Below are 21,093 nucleotides of genomic sequence, written 5' to 3'. Positions count from 1 at the left end.
GCCAGTGTTCTTAGCCTATTGAGATATCCCATTTCACATTTGCTTCAATGCCTCTCCTTCCTTCCCGGAGGAGATTCTGTCAGGAAAAAAGTGTAAAAGTTTAGTGCCAAAATGTGTCTCTGAGGGAATCTTTTCTTCTTGAAGAGAGAGGTGAATTTTCTCGCTTTTTGCCTTCAGAATGCTTGTGGATTTCTGATGGCTGCTATTCATTACAGTAGGAAAAAAAATGTAAGGTAAGTTTGTGTAATGCTGCTTTAAAAAAAAAAAAAAGAGAGAAATTGCTTCCTTCTAAAATTGATAGGGACATAACATAGTCATGAGTGTTGTTTGTTTGCTTCTTTTTCACTTGAATTGGAGTGTTTTCTGTACATTGTATTGCTTTCCTTCTCAGGACTATTGATGATTGAACTCAGTAAATTATGGACTTCTTAAAAATATGTCATGCTCTTAGCTTTGGATAATGCAAATAACAAATCTAAGCAAGACAGTAAAATGTGTATGCCATCCAGCATTAGTTTTTTCATCACTTAGTGTGTTTTTAGCATTTCTTGTGGAGGCCATTATCTTTTTTTTCCCCTGTTACATACATTTGCTCCTCTGGAAAGCATGTTTTTACCCTGATATTACAGAAGTGAAGATTCGAAGGGTTCAAAAAGACAGCTTTGATATTGTGATTTTAAATAATTAACAAAACGTGTGTTGTAGCATTTAAATAGGAGTACTAAATAAGATTTTTTTTTTTTTTTAACAGTTTGACTCTAGCAGAGTATCATGAACAGGAAGAAATCTTCAAACTTCGATTAGGACATCTCAAGAAGGTATGTGTATGCTCTGTAGTTCTAACACTGTTGAATTGTGCCCCTAACAGTCACAACTAATATTGTCAGAATAAAGAGAGGGTTTACTTGCTATAGACGTTGAGAGTAGAAGGGAGCAGTAAAGAATCACTGTAACAGTGATGTAACCACAACTACCAGTCTTGCTTTAGAGCTGAAAACATGGATTCAAATTTGATGTGACTTCTTACGTTGGTACTGGACCTTTAAAAAGGTCCGGTATGGGACATTGAATGAACACTATGTTTGAGTAATCTGCCGTATCCACTTTAGTTGTATACTGTTTATAGCAAGAGAGGAAAGAGTATTTCCTAGCTCTCTGGTCTCTTAAATTATATGTGCATTATTCCAGTTTTTGACTTTTGAAAAAATCTAGCAGTGCTTTTTTCTTGAAGCCAGCTAGGCCTTGTGAGAACACTGGTGCTGTTTTTGGAGAGTATGCCTAGAGAACACTTGAACCTACAGTAGAAAATTTGAATAGAAACTTGCTGGCTCTGTGAGGTAGACTCTGTTCACTTCATTTGCGCTTCGTTGCAGTAGAAATAGCAACAGCTTCATTTAAAATTGTGTTACGAAATTCTGTAGATTGCATTATCTGTTTTTTTTATATCTATTGGGAATTGCAAGTGATATCTGGAGGAAGTTGTTAGAAACTTGTTTAATACCCAGATTTGGTTTAGACCTTGAGTATCATTGCTAAGGTTCTGTATGCAAGAACAAACTTGACTAAATGTCACAGGGAAAAAAAATACTATTTCTTGGCAAATCATGTTTGAATAAATATGAAAGTAATAATAAGTATACATTCTTGCATTTTAATTCCCATATATGATGGAGATTTTGTTGGTAACTAAGAAAAATAATTTTGCTACTTTTTACGTTACTGTGTTTCTTTTGTAGTGCATCACTGCTGATTACATTTATTATTCTTTCCTTCTGCATATGCTGTTTTGCTGTCTGTTCCTTTTCGCTGTCCAGATGCTTTCCTGGAGCTCTTTTTTTTTTTTTCTTTAAATGCCCTGTACGTTCTGCCACCACCAGTTCTCTTCTTCCTTCTGCTCCCCAGGAAATTCTTTTCCAACTAGCTGCTTTAGTCCTGGAGAGAGGCTCTTGTTTTCTCACTTCCTTTTATACAGCAGTGACCTGAGGGAGCTAAGCTGGTTCACTCTTGCTTAAAGGTATTCACAATCTAAGTGTCCTAAGTAACAGCTGGAAGCAATGCAACCAGCCAGTTCTCTTCGGACTAACACTGACCTATGAACCACATTTTGAGAACAACTGAATTGCATAATATATGAATAAAAAAGTCCAAAAGAGGTATAACTGATGTGTTGCTTTTTTTGTCAGCCTTTAGGAAGAACACAGACATGTATAAGTGTGTGGCCTTTTTGAGGAAGATAGAAGGATTGGAATTCTTCTTAGAGGACCTGTGGGTTATGAGGAACTGCATATAATTTCAGAGTATTTAATGGAGATCTACAAGTATTAATCTAAATATGAAAAAATTCCAAATTCTGTAAACAGGAAAAAAAAACAATGCAAAAGAACCACTTAACCACTTAAAAACAAATTATGTATCATTTGATTTTATGATAGTTTGGTCTGGGTTCCTAAACTTACTTGATAGGTTTCTAGATTATATAAATACGGGTGTTGTTTCAGAATGGGGATTTATGATGTACAGTGTTCAGAAACGCTGACTTTAAAGCATTTTTTTTTCCCCCATGATGATATCAACCTCCACTCCTTGTACCATGACTTGTTGCCTTTAGATTGTGCAGTTACAGTACAAATTGGATTAGAAAACTGATCTTTTATCAAAAAACAAATACACACATGTTGGCAAGGCTTGCTTGCCTTTTTTTTTTTTTTTTTCCCTTTCCAAGAAAAGGTTGATCAGTTTTTCAAGTCCGGTTCACCATGTAGCTGTACAAACAGTTTGTGCCAAAATAACAAGAAGATGTGGGGCACTGGTGGGGAGGAAAAAAATCCACACACAAAAAAAACAAACACAAAAAATCACGTATCAGATGCCAGGCTTTCTTTCATCTTTTCAGCTAGAGTACTTTTGTAATTATTAGATTTCGTCTATGGACTAATTTTGGCTCCCATTCTTTCAAAGTTTCAAGTTTTAGAGGTGCTTACTCTGAAATAGATGCAGCTCTTTTGACAGAGTCTTTCAATGAGCGTACCACATGGATAGATGTGCTGGTGTCCATAAATTAGGTTTTGTGCTTTCTTTCCCTTTTTTTGTTGAGATTCTGAACAGATAACTACTTAAATGTTTTCTTATATGCAGCATAGAGATGACATAGTTCTAAGTGACAAGATTAGTTAGAGAATATCCTCATAGCTAACATAGTATTTTTTGAAATTGCATTTGAGGTTTTAGGTACTGCATATTCTATGTTTATAAGTTTAGTAAGATAGAAATGGATAAATCTTTTGAAATTAGCTTTGTTTTGGTGTTCTGTATCAGCACTTTAAGAGCACTTTTGCTGTAATGATTTATTCTGTTTTTTGTTTACCCTCCAACCTCTAAATATTTCAGGCATCTTTTCCTAATCTGCCAGTTTGCACAAAATCTGTAACTGTGCATATCTCCATTTTTTTCTTCATCATACATCGATTTTAGCCTGCTTCCCAGATAATTTCTCTCCTTGGCTGAGGTACAAAACCCAGCTGCCTCTCATTTTGAATAGCATCCCTACAGAGCAGAACAGCACTGTGAACATCCCATTCCCTGGGGATTCATGAACAGGAAGTTCCTTGAAAATATTTTTTGCCTTATCTCTCTGAGATTTTCAGGCTTTAGGAGAAAAGCAGTGCTTTCTTCTAGATCAGTATGGTTTTGTAATGTAATGTTCCTCCATCACCACTAGTATTGATGCAGGGGTAAAAATAGCCTTTTCAAGTGAGGAGTAAATGAGCTTTTATACTTAATTCTTTTCATTTCCAGGAGGAAGCTGAAATACAAGCAGAACTTGAACGTTTGGAAAGAGTTAGGAATCTTCACATCAGAGAGCTGAAAAGAATTAATAATGAAGATAATTCACAGTAAGATTTACTGTCTTGATTTTTGCATGTCTACTTTAAAAATACGGCTCTAAAATCAAATTGTTTAGTAGGATATAAGCAGGTTCATTATTTTTTCTTCAGTTCATTGTTTGTTTGTGTGCATTTTAAAAAACAGCATATTTAAGCTTTACCAAACAAGAAGTAATTTTTTTAAAGCTTAATAGTTCACTGAATATGCAGGAAATAATACACATACACAGGTTGTAATGCAGGAATGCTAAAATTTGCAATATCACCTCACTAGGAAAAAAAATCTTGGAACCATAAGCTGACAGTAATGCAAGAAAATGGTGGGGAGGTTTTGTGCGCGAAGAGCTATTTGGTAAAGCAGTTAAGTCAGTGAGTTTTATTACACCATAATTTACATTACAGGTGCCTGGTAGGAGAAAGACAAACATAGAATCTTCTGTGTTATGTTAAATTTAGCTATACTTCAGCTCACGTGGCAGTATATCCTAATGTTAAATTGGCATTTAAGGTTTACTTTAACTTTGTAGATTCCAACTAATAAAGTTAGTGTGTTTTCCATGGTGAGGAATACAAGCTCTAACACATAGTGTTTCATCAATGCTTTAAGGTGGCAATGTTGCTTCCAATAAGTTTGTTCTGCCTGTCTGCTATTTCCTTATACCCTTGCCCTTTTTCTTTTCTCTTGCCAGCAATGGCATTTCTCTAGTGAATAGCAGCTGAAAGTTGATCCAAGTTAAATTTCCAGCTCCCATGGTTTCTTTCTCTGGATTAATTTTAACTCCAGCTCAGTCTTCTGGTCTAATTTTTCCTAAAACTAGCCCTAAACCCTTAAAGTTTGCCATGGGGTATAGTTAGCAACTGGCCTTAGATTCATGAGTATAAGCATCTCATCATTGTTCTGAAGACAGGTTGAGTATTCACTACCCTCCCCCAATCTCTTCTCCTTGATAGGCAGACGAATGTAAGAAGTAACATCTTACACAGCAAACATTAATTAGATGCATCTCTGAGCTTAGATGTTTTGATGTAACTTCAGAATACTGTTTAATTTAATATATATTTTTTTAAGACTATTTCACATTTCAGAAATCACGAACAAACTTTCTAATTTTCTTGTTATTGCCAATTTTAGTAGTATTTTATCTTTGGTTCTAAAGTGATACAGTAGCACCATATGAGGTCACCTATCACTCTGAGTGACAAAACTTGCAAATTTTTGTATTGCGTGTGTCATTTACTGTCTGTTTGCCTAAATATTTACCCAAGTTTTCCTTCTCTGAAGAGCTTTTCTAGAAGCCTATTTTTCAGAAAGTGTAAACTGAAATCCAATTTCTTGTTGGAAGGACAGTCAGTTCACCATCTTGGTTTAACAGGAGTTTGGCAGCTGATAAGAAGCATGTTTCCATCTATTCCATCCATTTCCAAAGCCTGAAAGGGCTACAGTAGCTATCATGTTTCACTGAATCCTTTATGCTCTTTTCCTTCACTGTCACTAACATAAGCAGTCAGACTCTGGCTACTGGTTTGATTAAGGATGTGTTTTATCTTCTGCGTATGTCAGGAGAGAGTGTGGTGTTTATCCTGCAACATCATTTTGCATTTGGGAAGAGTTTTTCCTCCTTGCTTTTCATGAGAGTGTGAGCAGATACACAGTCATTTGACATGCTTTCCACATGTTACTATTTGTTATTTTATAACTTCTTAGTCTTATATATAAGTCATTTTGTTGGAAGATGAATATGTACAACAGGTCGGGTCAAGTTTTGTGTGAAATTGGAAGTGTATCTTCCTCATCAGTTCCAGAAATCAGAAGCTGACTTCTTGCAAATTGGGATCATTGAGCAGAGCACTGCTGTATCTCATTTCTTAAACCTTTTATGCAAAGGAAGGGTTTGGGATTTTGGCAGGATACCTCTGGAGGATGTATGGAAGAGAACCACAGCCCTCTAGTGATACAGATTGCAAAGCAGTATTCACCAACATTTAGAGTATTAGCATTGCATGGTTCCTGGGCATGTTTATTAACAGGGGTAAAGTGAACAGATTGGAGAGATGAAAAATGTGTTGAAATTCTATTCTTATTTCTGGTTATTCAGACAGTATAGAAGCAGAGCTCATGCTATGGAGTAGATGCAGGTCCTACTGATTCTACTGTTGATGATATTGATGATGATTACTGTTGTTGATAGTGGTTTTGTTTCAAAACAAAGTGAATGTAACACAGAATAGTGTTTTCCCTATTGACTCATTGTGAGCATAGTGTTTACAGAGAGTGAGTTAAGGGTGGTTTTTTTGTTATCCTCACAAAGAGAGAAAAATGGCAAACAGTTTGCCAGAATTAGGGGATTTGACAGTAATGTTGTGATAGGAGTTTTATGCTAAATAGTTGAAATTTACTGTTGTATAACTGCGCCATAAAGTTGCACATGGTTAAATATTCTTCAGTATGTTATATGTCACTGGTAGAAAGAAAAGTTCTGTTTAAGAAGTAATACCCAGATATTTACATTTTAGGCTGTGTTTTTATACCTTAAACAGAAATGAATTAAATCTTTTTTTTTTTTTTTTCAAGGTTTAAAGATCACCCCACATTGAATGAACGGTATTTGTTACTCCATTTGCTTGGCCGAGGTGGCTTCAGTGAAGTATACAAGGTAGAGTGTGTTGAGTTTACTAAATCTAGTGTTTGAAGCATATACTCTTGTCCATTTGATTTCTGGGACTGGAGTGAAAATAGGGATCTGAATAAGCAAGAGGATTTTAATGTGTATACTTGTTAAACAGTGATTGAGCAAAACCTTCTTGATTAATCTGTGAAAGAGAGGTAGCATTACATTAGGCATGTGAATTACATGCCAGTTTTGTTTCTTTCTGTTGGGTGTTATTTTTATCATCATCTTCAGCTATAACTTTCCTGTATTTGTGGGTTTCTTTTTTAGGCTTTTGATCTTTATGAACAAAGATATGCTGCTGTGAAGATTCACCAGCTTAACAAAAGCTGGAGGGATGAAAAGAAAGAAAACTACCACAAGTAAGTATTAATGACTTATGCTTCATATGTTAAGTTGAATAGAATTTTATCAATTGTGGAAGATTAATGTATCAATCTTCTTCTAGACATGCCTGCAGAGAGTATAGAATACACAAAGAACTGGATCACCCCCGGATAGTTAAATTATATGACTACTTCTCCTTGGATACAGATACGTAAGTACATGAGAATATATGTTTTCTAGAACGTGACAGGGGCTTTAGTGTTGTATGTTGGATAAGCAGAAATGAAGAATATTTGACTTTCTGCCAAAATACTTACAGTTTCATTAGGGATTCTTTTTATTTTTTATTTTTTTTTTATTTCTTTGAAAAAAAGAAGGGAAAAAAAATGGATAACGACAGCACAAAAACCCCAACCACTAGTTGCAGAAGTTTGTTGCAGATAGGAATATATAGGAGATCTTCTGTAAAGTGATGAAAACACTGTTTTGTAACACCTGTGTGCATAAGCTTTCTTTCTTGGTGAGTTGTTTGTGTTCTGATTGATATCAGGTTTCATAGTCTAATCATTATGCTACATGTTTTATTAACAATTTCGTTCATGTAATTTAATATTCAGTAAGCTGTTGTTAAAGTTACTGGTATTAAACTATATTGTCATAACTTTGATCTTGCAGTTGAATATGCCGTTTAATTTTGTCTGTAAATTCTGCCGTAGGTTTTGCACGGTGTTAGAATACTGTGAAGGCAATGACTTGGATTTCTATCTCAAGCAACATAAATTGATGTCAGAGAAGGAAGCTAGGTCCATTGTAATGCAAATAGTAAATGCACTACGGTATCTCAATGAGATCAAGCCCCCTATTATACACTATGATCTTAAACCAGGTAAATGAAAAATGGCAAAATTGAAAACGTCATCACATTTATCAGTTTTTTTATAATTCATGCCTCAAAATACCAAAATTATCTTTGACTTGTCAGGTTTATTTTAATCTGAGAGGTAGATACTTTTCTTTCCAGTTTAATGTTAAAATAATCTGTCTTTTCTTTATAAAAATACTTCTTACAACTTTTTTCCTTTGTGCTATTTTGATTTGTATTTGTAAGAAAGTGTCGTAGAGCCTGTTGATACATTAATATTTAGTAGTATAAGTATTTAAGATCAGTATTTGACTCGATCCTATCTGATCATTATAAAATGTTGATTTGTAAATAATTTTTCCCTTTCATATTTCTTAGACTATAAAGGGTTGGAATAATCACTTTCTACATGTAAGGATAAGTGTTTCCAGCCAGGACCTTGGAGAAATATTTTCTAATTCCAAATCTGTTTTTTCTTATGCATCTTGCATGTTTGTAGCTTTTTTTTTTTTTTTTTTTTTTTTTTAAACTACCTCTTTATCTGAAGTAGTTTAGTTTTTTTCAAGAAGCCAATGTAAACACTGTTGTCACTTGGATCTCTTCTCTAAATTCTGGTCAAGTTTTCTAGTAATAATAATGAATATTGCCTTAAATGACGTATTCCATCTTTTATGCTTTTTGTGTATTTTAATCTGCTAAACTTCCAAGTCCAGGGTTTGTTGTGTAGCTATTAATGCCAGGCTGTTTGCTTGCTGAATTCTTCATATAGATTTCTATTAAGGAATAACAGATTTCATATTGTGAAGTTGTACAGAATGTAATCTTAGTCTCATTAGTTTTTGTTCTATTTTTAGAGGAAACTCATCAAATGATTTTTTAAAATCAAATTATTGCACAGCTTTAACATGTGGAGCTAGATTTTTTTGAACTGCAGCATGTCTTGGCACTATTTTCTGGCATGTGCGAACCCTGAAATGTGTAGTTTAGAACGTTTTTTGGACAGAAAAATATTAAACTTCATTGTGACTAGTATACTGTTTTATATTGCTGTCCAGTCAGCTCCAAGTTGGGCAAGCCATCTAAGATGATAGTAGTGATAACCTAGAGAGTTCCTGAGATAGCACTAAAATGTCATAGTCTAGTTGCTCTAGACTTGAGATCATAAAGATGATATAAAGATATCATTCACCCTCATTAAGTTGAATGTTCCTGAAAATTGTGGCTGGTTTTGAAAACGAAGCATTCTGGTGGCATTTTTTGAAGTTAAAAATGTATTTTTTCCCCTCTGTTTAGGTAATATTCTTCTTGTAGATGGAACAGCATGTGGAGAAATAAAAATTACTGATTTTGGATTGTCCAAAATAATGGATGATGATAGCTATGGTGTGGATGGAATGGATTTAACTTCACAAGGAGCAGGAACTTACTGGTAATGCCTGATTTGATTTTATTGTTTAGGTCATTTTTCAGGCTTCTGAAATGTTTTCATAAAGCTAATTCCTAGTGATAGCTAGGATTAAAAATACTAACGTGAATAACAAACAAAGATTTTTGTGCAGTACTGTGGATCTTGATATTCACAAAAATTCCAGAATAGTGCCATAACTGAAGTAAGTTAGGAATCTAGATATAGATATACATACATTTAAAATGCGGAGCAAATCTCGGTGATTTATAAACATTGTTTCCCAGAAGAAGCAGGTGTTTAATCTTTGGCTGCAGGTGGTTAAAGATGTTTGACAGAGCTGTGATGATTAAGAGTGGGCACTTAGTCCTTGGAAATCTTAGAGCAGGGATTACCAGAAGGTAATGTCCTTAGGATAAAAGAGTACTTATTCTTCCATCCTAAAGGTTAATGACAGCTGAGCAGCTGTATCTTGTTTTCTGTGTGTATCCACATACTTGTCCAAAAACCTGAAATTGTAGATCTGTCTACAGAGCAAGAATGACAAAAAAAACCATTTTATTGCTAACAGAAAAGCTGTTTGTAGAATTTATTCTGTAAAGATGCAAGCTGACACAATAGATCTTTGAGCCTGTGTGCACAGTACCTGTGTTAGGGTGAGTGGAATAGAAAGCCTATAGTGACTGGATGATTATTTGTGAATTCATCTGTTTGTTTTTCTCCTCATTCTGTCTGTGGCAAGATAGGTTTCAGATTTCGGTACTTAACTCTAAACAGAGAAGCCAGTGTCCTTCCTATTTCTTCTTAAACTTTTCCTGTATTTGAAAGTTGCATTTAACAGATTGTCTTTTCCTTGCAAATTTTTAGGATGCGCATCTCGTGAAAAGACAGTCATCAAAGTTGAAGCATTTTTGAAATGCTAGACTGTTGCTGCTTTCCTTAATGCTCCAATTTAAACATGAGTTTAAATATTTAATTGTAGGAACACTATTCAAAAAGTTTGGGCCTTTGGCTTTCATCTAAAGCACCACATGCACTAGTGGTGTTGTGAACTGGGAGATCTAAAATTGTCTGTGACCTTTACACAATGATGATAAATCTCTGTGTTTCTAACTTTTGCTTCCTCTGAGGGAAAGTTTTGAGTTAGTTTGAGATAGGGATAAGTCTGTGTAAGGCAAATAGCATGAACTCGGCAATGGAGTAGTGGGAGGGATTTCTTCAGTCCCCGGGTCGAGTTACCTGTCCTTGCATGCGTTCTGGTCATGTAATCTGTTCTGTAGACTTAGAACCATCTGTATTAAATTCAGTGTTTTGTCCCCAGTCATCTCTGATTTGAAGTTTGTTCCATAACCTCAGTTCTGTGGTCATTAGAAACTTAATCTTCTAATTTATAGAACTGTTTGCATGTAGCCAGTTTGTACTTGTTTGTTCCTGCACCAACACTGGCCTCCTTTGAATTAGGTTGTTTCCCTTCCTGATACTTGCTCCCTTGTGTTTTTAAAGTGTTTGGCTTCTCTCTGAATTGTGGCTTTCAGTTCTTCATGCCATCTTGGTAGTTTTTTTTGTGTGATTGCATTAGTCTGAGTACATCTTTCTTGCATGTTGTAATCAGGATTGTGCACAAGTATTCTAGAAGAATTTTTTTTTATGTTGTATGAAATTCATAGTTGTGTTGCATTCTTTCTTCATTTTTTTGCTTATTTCCATTTTCACAGGCATTTCTGTAAATTATTTTTAAAGCCTTACATGCTGTTGATGAAAGAATGTCTGATATGTCATGGCTCTGAAGGATTTTTTACCCCCTTTTTTAGATTTTTATTGCAGTCAATAATAATTAACTGCCTTCATAGTGATATTTTTGGTTTTTTGGTTTTATTTTTTTCGAAGGAGATTGCATTGCATAAATTCCTCTGTAATTCAGGGATGCCATAAGAACTTAATCAGCTTTCAGTTTTTCAAGTATGGCTTCCATGGAAATTATAGGCATAGAAATATGATCACATTTACCTACCTTATAATTCTCTTATTAATGTCAGCATTCTTACTGAAAACTTTAAAATCATATGTATGTTACATTTGATTCCTATTGAGACCTAGCTTTAAATGTCCTGTACGGTTTTCATCTTTCCATGTTCAAACAGAGACAGAAGGTGTATATTTACCCTAATAGGATCCCAGTGCTTGAATAATTAATGATTATTAGTGGTTTAAGTAAAGAATAGGTTCCTTATTTGACTGCCTGACTGTACAAAAAATTGTATTGTCAGTTTTGATCAGTGTTGTAAGTGTTGGAATAAGGATCATAAGATAACTGCACAGTTGTTCAAATATCAACTTGCGGAGTTTTTTTTGTGTACCATTTCTGATCTTTGAACAAGTTCTAGTGATTCATACATCTGCTTGCTGACACTGAGGCACACGTTTTCTTTTTCAGGTACTTGCCTCCAGAGTGTTTTGTAGTTGGCAAAGAGCCACCAAAGATTTCTAATAAGGTTGATGTATGGTCAGTTGGAGTAATCTTTTTCCAGTGTCTTTATGGTCGAAAGGTAAGGAAAATATTGTTTACCTATCTTAAATTGTTAGTATAAGTGCTTGCCTGTTTTCAGTAGAATGTGAACAATAGTTGTAAATATGTGAATCCATATGGAAAAGACTTGTGTTAGCTTTTGCTAGTGTGCACTGATACTGTGAGAAATGTAAAAGGCTTTGACTGAAGCATTTTTTTAATTGAAAAGTGGTTAGAAACATATATATTAACACTGTAATCAATTTACTTTTGGATAAGTATTTATGAAATCAAAATGGTTGTATAACTGTCATGAAGAAAATCCCTTGCTTATTTTTCAGCCATTTGGCCACAATCAATCTCAGCAAGATATCTTACAAGAAAATACAATATTAAAAGCCACAGAAGTCCAGTTCCCTGTTAAGCCTGTTGTTAGCAATGAAGCCAAGGTAATGTTTTATATGAGCTCAGAGCAGTGGTTAAAACCTGTCTCATTTATTTTTAAGGATTGTGATGTTTTTTGGGGTTTTGATAATTTTATTTTGAAACTGTATCAAACACAGTTGCACAGACCAGTGATTAAGAGAACAGATTCAACTGATTTTCTGGTGGTGTTTGTTTGTTTGTTTGTTTTATTGCTGATGTGAGCATCTATGACAAATCCAATTTTGTGAATTTGGAAGAAAATATTCCCAGTTACTTGTTTGTAAAAGTAAAAGACTGCTAAAAGTTTAAAGATTTTAAGACATTTGAGCTTCTGATAAAAATGAAAGGCAACACAGTTTTAGAGGATGTAGCTTCCCAAGAAAACAGTTATGTCAGGGACATAAACAGTAGCGGTGTGTTTGTGTTGGCTGTATTTTCTGGAACTAGTTTTAATGAATGAGCTGCAGTTAGAATTATGGCTATTTGGTTGAATATTACAGTTTGTCCTGTTAGTTTGGAGGAGGTGGTGATGGCTGTTTTTTGCTGGTTTTTTTTTTGTTGTTGTTGTTGATTGATTTCATTTTGGGGAGATTCGTCTCAGTTCAGAAAGATCATCTCCTTTGAGTGCAGTTGACAAATATGCATCATAGAACTCATAGCTGGTAATGTTATGTGCTAGCAGTTTATATTTCTGTCTTTTAACTCTGCATTTCCTAGTGATAAGTAGTGTTTTTCTGAAGGGCATTGGAAGAGAGCAAATAATTCACTGTCGTTCTGATGCAGTTAGTTTCTTACTTTATATTCTCTGTTCCTTGTTCTGTTTGAAAAAGCAGGAGTGGAGAATAATGAAAGATTATTAACAATGTCACGATAGTTGTAAAAGAGAGGGAGAAATTCTTCTCTGGTGGAAGCACTGTAAAACAATTTCAGACTAACTTGTGAATTTGGATAGTTTATGATGACTGCGTAAATTTATAGGCCTAGTAGTTGGAAAAGAACAGCAATAAGCAATAAATAAAATCAAAACAAAGTTTTGATTTGGAAAACATAGGGAAATAAATACAAAATCTGAAATGACACTGCTAGTTTCCAGACTGCAATTATCCTTTGGTCCTTGCTACTTTTTCCTAATTTGTGCTGTGTCCTGTGCATTGTAGTAATATTTGCACTGCCACAGAACCACAAAGTATTCTACAAACATTTTAGAAACAATCTGTTACTCTGAGAACCTTGTAAACTACACTTACCAGCTCATTTCTTAGGGATTCATTATAAAGAATTCAATTAAATCCACAAATGTCCAAGAACATGTGAATTCATGTTAAGATGTGCATGTTTTTATTTTGTGACTAGTTCCTGTAAGATATGTGTATGTTAAAAGGGAATTTTAAAGGGATTCTTCAGGATTTACATCACAGATTAAAAACTGGAGATTGAAGGGAAGTTTAATTGGAGCATAGGACAAACAATTGAAGGGATTTATCAAGAGAAGATATGTAATTTTTTTAAAATTCTAGATTAAGTAATGATGTGCTAATGAGTTCTGTAGCAGTAATAAGGATTTTCTGTCATTAAATGTTGAAGCCCACGTTCCCAGGAGACTGAGTGTTCTGTGTATATTAGACATGAGGCTTAACAGAAACTTGAATCATGCAATAATTGACAAATATCATGTGGACCTTGATGAAGGGCAGTACAGTGTCTCAAAAGCAGCTCTGGAGATAAACAGAGATTTTTTTCCTGGTTTTTAAGATATTTTAAATCAGTTGGAATTGACTCCTTTCTGAGAGAGAAATTCCAGCTAGGTGGTGATTTCTTAAATCATCTGTTGGTTAGTGCCTGTTGAAAGTGGCAACTGTCCCTACATCTTCTGCTATTCGTGTGGTGCACTGCTGGATGATTTTAGAAGCTCCGTGGAGCTCCTTTCTGCTTTCTCAGACATCTGAGAAAAAAAAAAAAGTAAAAGCTTTTTGCTTTTACTATGCTGCTAAGGGATAGCACAAGCAGAATTCTCCCTGTGTGAAATGCTAATGTTTTGCTTGTAAATATAGTTCATACATCTTTTTGTCTGATGCATATGTTTGAAGTGTGATTACTTTAAGCCAATTAGGCTTGCTGATTTTTTTTTTTCTGCTACAATGTTCTCTGTTTTTCATTGGAAACTGTAGTAGAATGTTAGGCTGTCTTTGAATGGAATTATATAAGAACAAGAGTCTGTTTAGAAGCTGGTTTGTCTGGGAGGATGTGCTTATTGATTGTAAGCAGATGGAATTACTTGGAATGGTATTGTAACTTTTTGCATTCCTCTTCTAGGCCTTTATCAGACGCTGCTTAGCATACCGAAAAGAGGATAGATTTGATGTCCATCAACTGGCTAATGATCCTTACCTTCTCCCCCATATGAGGAGATCAAATTCTTCAGGAAACTTACATATGACTGGGCTAGCAGCATCCCCTACACCACCTACTTCAAGCATTATTTCATACTGAAATTTCTCCAACTGAGGAATGGCATGATATCTTGGTGTAGTTTCCAAATGCATACTTGAGCTTGAGAACATATGGGTGTTTTTCTGCAGGACAAGTTTGATAACTGTGTTTTCAGGCTGAAGTCCTCCTACATAGTGTTGTTTGTATGATTGGAATGGGTCATGGACTGTGAATAAACATACCCTTCAGAGAACAGCCTTTAAATGTTGAAGGATGACATTGCCTGTTGCACACTAACAGGTATACTGTGTTTGAGACTGAAGAAAGGGTTTTTAGTTTTTTTCTGGGGAACATTGTAAATAATCTTTTTAATACTTAAAGTACATTTGGTTGATACTGGAAAGTTCTAACATGAAGGGTAGTTTTTCATTATTTAAAATTTTTTTAAAAGGTAGTCAGCAAATTTGAGAACAAGAAAAATTCCATGTCTGGTTAATAAACTAAATGAATTGCTGTGTTTCCAAGACATTGATCTTCTGAAACCAAAGTAAGAAATGCAAGACAGTCAAAGCTGTGTTCTACATCAGATTCCACAATGAAATTACAGTATTTTATTTGGCACTCAGGCTTGTACCTCCAAACATGTGTTCTGTCACAGAATTTAGGTTGATAGGGAACTCCTGGTACTTACGTCTCAAATACGTTGCTAATTTTGAAATAAGCTTAGTTTTCTAAATATACTGTACTTGCTGTGGTATTGAAACTTGTGAAAATTTCCAGGCCTCTGATAAAAGCAGACAACAGTATGAAACCAAATGCAAACAGGTCATGTATAATATTCTATGCAGGAATAATGATAAATTCCCTTCTAGCTCTATTGTAAATTGTTGTACAGATGTCACATTTTCATTAAATTCAGCAACTTATTCCTGTACAAATGTTTAAAGTATGGCTTTTTCTAATTGGATATTGTATTTTTTTTAAGTCTCCCTCAAGGCGCTTTTAATTGCTGCTAAACAACGTTGCTTTTACTTCAGCAAAAGAATCAGATGACCTCCTTAAGGTGCAAGTAAACTGTACGTTATAGAGAGACTGAGTAGGAAACTCATTAACAATCAAGGCATGTAAAACCGAGCTGTGTTGGCCGTATGCAGTACAGTTCTGTAAGTCAATTAATTGCACTCTCAACCTGTAGAGTGCATCAGTACTAGATGTAGAAGTTGCTCATGGCTATTCTCTATTTCTGGAAGTTCCTATCAACAAGGAAATGTTTCTTGTGGCTTGTACAGGTATTTTAAAATGTGAAACATTTTCTAATTGCCTTGTATGGTAGAAACTTATTTTTCAAAACAGCGTATCTCTCTGCAGTTTCACTATTCTTTTTATTGTCCCATTCTGGATGCTGAATACTATCTGTAATTTTGTCCATGTTTCAGAAAAAGGAGGCTGTTATTACCACAGGTTTTCATTTAGTATTGTACAGTTAAACTGTTGCTCTTGTTTCTGATGTTGCAAGCCATTTTGTTTTCATTGTATATAAAGAAACATTAACTGTCTCTTTAAGATGCTGCTGAAATTGTAGAGAATGTAGCCAAAACAGTAATAAACAATGACAGTTGAAATTTCAAGGTTTTCATCCTGTGTTTTTGCATTTTAACAAAGGACAAATCTGTTTTCCTTATTGCTGAGCTACATTCACTTATTAAGCAAGTTCACTTTGATGGCGAACAGCATAGAGTAATTTATTCAAGCAATGTTAGGGCTGAAAGGGGAGACTTCCATAAAATTTGAAGCATCTGTCATAACTAAATAACCGTTATTTCAATGAGTAGGCCTCACAGAAACAGTTCCAATTATTTCAGTAAGTTTCTCTAGAATTTGTTAGCCATAAAAATAGACTGATATTTTCTGCCTTTATGTTATGCCAGAGTACTGGGATTGCATCCTTTTCACCATCTGCCAGTACGAAACCGAGGTGGTGGGGTTCAAGGATTTTGCCATGGCTGCACGCTCACATTAAATTTCATTATATCCTGTTCTGTGTCTTGGAAGTTACAGACTGTTTTGCCTAAGGAAAAGAGGTAAGATTGTGTTAACAATTTTCATGTATCTGGAATGTGTTGTAGTAACCTCCAGTACTTTGAAGCTTAGCAATACGCTAGAGAACTGTTGAAGTAACCGAAAACTGTAGAGTTACCTAAAGAAAAGGGGGGTTATGCATCGTACCAATTATGTGCACACTTGTTTTTCTTGTTAGAATCTGGGAATATGGGTGGTTCTGGCTGAATACATGACAGTTACTCCACCTTGACAGATGCTTACTTCTGAAATCTAAACACTTGTTTTTAATGCATTTTCATATAGATGCACATGAAGAATCACTGTGTCATCTTTCAAATCGAAGTTGCAAGATCTCAACGCGAGCACAACCTGTGTACTGGAGGTAAGCATCTTATGGTGCTGTCAGTAAAAATTTTGTATCCCCATGTGGATTTATTCTGTCTTCACAGCACGTCCAAGTTGGTGTCTGATGGCTGATGCTCAGCAATTTGTGCTTGGCATAGAAGTACCCTTGAGACTGAATCCAGAAGCCTGAATTACTGCGACTTGTCGAGAAATGCTGATCACTTCTAGGTAATTCATACATCCTTTGCTTTGACTGTATTTCATGCACATTTTACTGGATTCATCACACACCATCCATTGCTTTATTTCCCAAGTTTTTCTGCTGATTTATAGCGGATAGACTAAAGAAATGATGTTAAACTTCATCAATTCTTAATGAAACTTGTAAGTAAAAGTCTTACTTTACACATGTAAATATTTTTAAATTTCTGTGTGTACTGAAAGATGCTAGAATTCTACATTACTGTGTGATATAAACACCTATGTGTGAGTTATAGAAGCAACTGCAAGATGAATTCTTCATTTTTACTGTGATTACAGTGTCATTGCAGCCACAATTAACAGTGGTTGGCTTGTTTGTTTAAAACAGCTGTGTTTTAGCACTGTTTTATTTGTTTGTACTGAAGTTAAATCTGTGGAGCATTTTTCACCCTTAACTTGCTTTGTGCTGGTTGATAGATGGGGATTTCGGAGAGACTAGTTATCGCTAATTTTCTGAAGGGTGCTTTGAACACTGGCAAGAAGATGGGAAGAGCATTGTGTTGCTGGCCAGCTGCCCAAGTGCTGTTGACCGCACACACCGCAGCTATGAGCAAACTGCTGCATAATTAGAGAAGCTTTCAAAAGCCCACAAAGCCACCAGCCCTCTTGGTATGCGAGTCACGGGTATGCGAGGCACAGCACCACTGTCTGCACCCCTCAGCTTGCTGGGGTGCTGGGTGTCACTGGGACTCTGCACAGGAGCTGGGGACCTAGCTGGGTGACTGGATAGGGTGTGTGAAAACCGTGGAAGGGAAAATATGCCTTAAGTCTTAAGGCGTCCAGAAATTCCTGCTTCTGCTTCCCTGTCTTTCTGATCATGGAGAAACACAGACACAAGGCAGGTTTGTAACCAGCCCACAGTGGTGGCTTCTGAGCTTAAATCTCGTTTCTCCCCTCCACCAAAAAACACAAGCTGGGAAGTATGGTATGAATCACTGTTGTTCTGTGAGCTATTAGCTCCCTGGGCAGGTTGGTGAGGTCAGACCTGTGTGCACCCTCAGGCTGTGGGGCCACCAGGAAAGCAGAAGCTCTGGGATGGTGTCTCTGGGACATTTCAGAGGTGCTCCTGGAACCCGCTGTGCTACTCCAAAAGGAGGAGATTTCAGTAGGAAGGTTGTGGGGAGGCCTGAGTGGGTGTCAGGGCAAAGGCAGACTTTGAGGGCAATGGCAAGTGAGCCTCCAGATTCCAGTGCCTGAAACACTTCAAGTGGAGTGGCTGGTTTCACAAACCAGTCGTGTCTTGTGGCACAGTGCTGCAGTCCTGCTCTCTGTGTGCCTGCAAGACCAGCGTGTCTGCTGGTTGTAAATAGCCCTCCTGAGGACTTGAGTTGGCAGTGCAGTATTGGTAGGGAAGGCAGGACTGCAAACAGCCCACAGGCATTGCCTACTGACCAGCCCAGCTGTATCACCTCCCTGTGACCACAGTCTGGTGGAGGGGGCCCAACTCAGCAGCCGGGCTGGGTGCACCAAAAGTCTTCTTTTTGTATTTGGTCTGTTACTTCCTGTCCTGTGTGCTGTGCTGTGAGGATCAGTTCCCTGCCATCCCACTGGTGTGTATGCAGCTGAGCAGGTTTCTCTCTCTTGGTTTCCTTTCATCCTGGTTTGTATGTGAGGCTGCAAATTCAGTATTAGTTTGTTACTAAATTTGTCTCGGCATAAGCCACCCAGTGATGTGAGCTGCCATTGGAAGCTGCATATGCCTCGTTTGCTGCTATTCTACTGGAGTGAATGTTTTGGTAATACAAACAGAAAGAGAAATGACTTTTGGTTGGTGCTGGGCAATGAGTGCACAGACAGGGCAAGGCCGGGCTCCTTGGTGGGGCAGATCTGCCACCATGATGGTGCAGGTGGGGGAGGGGGGGGTAACTGCAGGCCAGGCCACATGCCACAGGTTGGGCATGCTTAGCTCACAGGGTTCGAAGAAGTAAAATGTCCTCCCAGGGCTGCCACACCTCTGCCTCGTCTGCCCTCAGGCTGAGAGTGACAGAGGCACGGGGCCTGCCAAGTAGCTGCGCCTGTGGGACTGGCTTAGTGGGAAGGTGTGGCATTTTCTGTTCTCCTGGGTTAGGTTGTGCCCCTAAGCAGCTACATGATGAGTTACTGGGCAGCTTTGAATATTTGCATAATGGAAGACTTTCTCACTGACAAAAATAACCTAACTCATGTAGAAATGGTTCTTTTCAGGCTTACAGCTGTGGCTCAGCAGCAGCTGGCAGAGTTCTCTCCAACGATTTCAGCACTGGAATACCTTCCCTGTGTGCCTTTCTATTGAAAAGCCAGGTAAGTTACACGTTCATTGGCAGACTACACCTGAGTGCTTGTCTGTAATGAATTTAGAGCATATTATTCCATTTCTTCAATGGCGATTCACACTCATTGATGTGATATCATTAAATTCTCATGTTGCTTGTAGGGTTACGTGAGGCTATACCAAATGCTGAGGCTGACTTCATAGATTGCCTTCTTTGAGCTGTTACAAGTTGGGACAGTTTTATTACTGAGCCTTAAGACAGTTTTATTACTCAGCCTTTATGACTGAGCCTAAAGACATTCTAATCTAACAAATTAGCATATCATGAAGGTTATTGTCACATCATGCAATTAGCAGAACCCAACTACAGAGAACAGTTATTCCTCTTTCATCCTTTATTTTCTGTCCCAATTCTTGTACTTTTAGTGAAATTCATCCTTTTTACTTTATTTTAATGTTTTCACTTACAGGCAAAATAAATATACGTACATATGATTAGCAAGTTAAACAAAACCTGTTCTTAACAGTGAAAAGTATGATGAAAGTTGTTTTCTTCTTAGCTGGGAGGCCACTCTGAGGCACCAGGACCTCCTTCCATCTGCCAGGCAGAGGATCTACGTGTCATCAGCACCACTGTTAGACACTGGCACGCTGTATCAGTACTAGAATTTGACTAGACATGGCTATCTATTAATTCAACAGATACTAAGAGTATGCTGTTTCTCTTTACAGCTTGTGTGAAGCAGGGAGGAATGTCTGGAGCAGAAGGTGGAGAAGAATGTACTGGTTTATGTAATCCCTCTGACTGGAGCAGCAGTTTGTAAGTAAAGACTGGGACTTCGGGATGGATGTGTGGCTGCTGTGGGGGCTTTGCAGCAGCATTTAAAAGCAGTTTATACTTAGCTGCAACTGTTCTGAACTTTATATCTCCTCAGTTTTGGTGTTAAGTGATAGCCTATTATTTAAAAAAAAAAAAAAGAGGGGGGGGGGGAACTTGGGAATTCAGGTGTTCGGTTACCATAATGATGACTATAAAATTCATTGATGAATGCCAAATAGTTTCAAGCAAGATTCAGAGAATACATTTGCAATTGAAAATGGCTAGAGATGTTGTACCTCAGCTCTTCTCTTGGTTCTCATCACCAACTACCCTCCCTGTCCTTCAAAACGATGCAGTCACAACTCAGAGGCCTTTGGAAGTATCACTTTTATCACCTTCGTGTCACATGTCCACATGTGATGGTCACTGCTTATGGTTTCCCAATGGTATTTGTAGAATATTGTGGATGTAAAGATTTACTAGCAACAGGAGATGGTGGTTGTAAATTAATTTCTAGTAAGGTGAGGGACATAGTGATAGTTTGTACCTTATATGATATGCTGTTAATAGCATGTTGATTGTGTTTTAGGGCAATGAAATATCCTTTCACCCTTACGAAATGGGTTGAATTTTTGACCCAAGACAAATGCTTAATGATGTGAAAATTATCTGAGTGCTGCACGAAGGTCAGTTCCATGAGGTTCTGATGGCACAGCAGAGGCATCCATGTCTTTAGAATTAAAAGAGTACCATTTGACACTCATTTGTGCACCCGTAGGGAAACCACTGTTGTACAGCTACTGATCCAAGTGGCAAAGGGTGCGGGGGCTGCGATGCCCATGGTCT

At 36.8% G+C, this 21,093-nt stretch overlaps 1 protein-coding gene across 9 annotated transcripts in view; it reads left to right on the top strand.

The window, feature by feature from the left end:
• Window positions 1-21,093, top strand: part of TLK1 (tousled like kinase 1) — an 80,469-nt gene that overhangs the window by 48,279 nt on the left and 11,097 nt on the right. For 8 of the 9 annotated variants that reach the window (XR_006179586.1, XR_006179583.1, XR_006179584.1 and 5 more), the window contains 14 exons: window positions 752-818; window positions 3,796-3,893; window positions 6,457-6,538; window positions 6,824-6,915; window positions 7,002-7,091; window positions 7,597-7,766; window positions 9,036-9,171; window positions 11,582-11,693; window positions 11,995-12,102; window positions 14,393-14,809; window positions 16,438-16,590; window positions 16,874-17,143; window positions 19,361-19,456; window positions 20,160-20,247. Coding sequence is in view for 1 of the 9 variants with exons in the window: in XM_042874515.1 (XP_042730449.1) it covers window positions 752-818; window positions 3,796-3,893; window positions 6,457-6,538; window positions 6,824-6,915; window positions 7,002-7,091; window positions 7,597-7,766; window positions 9,036-9,171; window positions 11,582-11,693; window positions 11,995-12,102; window positions 14,393-14,569 (1,132 nt within the window). In the remaining 8 variants the exon portion in view is untranslated. Of the gene's footprint in view, window positions 1-751; window positions 819-3,795; window positions 3,894-6,456; window positions 6,539-6,823; window positions 6,916-7,001; window positions 7,092-7,596; window positions 7,767-9,035; window positions 9,172-11,581; window positions 11,694-11,994; window positions 12,103-14,392; window positions 16,138-16,437; window positions 16,591-16,873; window positions 17,144-19,360; window positions 19,457-20,159; window positions 20,248-21,093 lie in introns of those variants that run through there. The other variant, XM_042874515.1, reaches the window with a different exon arrangement.

Source organism: Lagopus leucura, unplaced genomic scaffold (genome assembly GCF_019238085.1).
Source record: "Lagopus leucura isolate 7727_CA_CO unplaced genomic scaffold, USGS_WTPT01 Super-Scaffold_100012, whole genome shotgun sequence".
NCBI lineage: Eukaryota > Metazoa > Chordata > Aves > Galliformes > Phasianidae > Lagopus > Lagopus leucura.
Note: the sequence above shows the minus strand (reverse complement) of the source record. Positions and strands in the feature narration are given on the sequence as shown.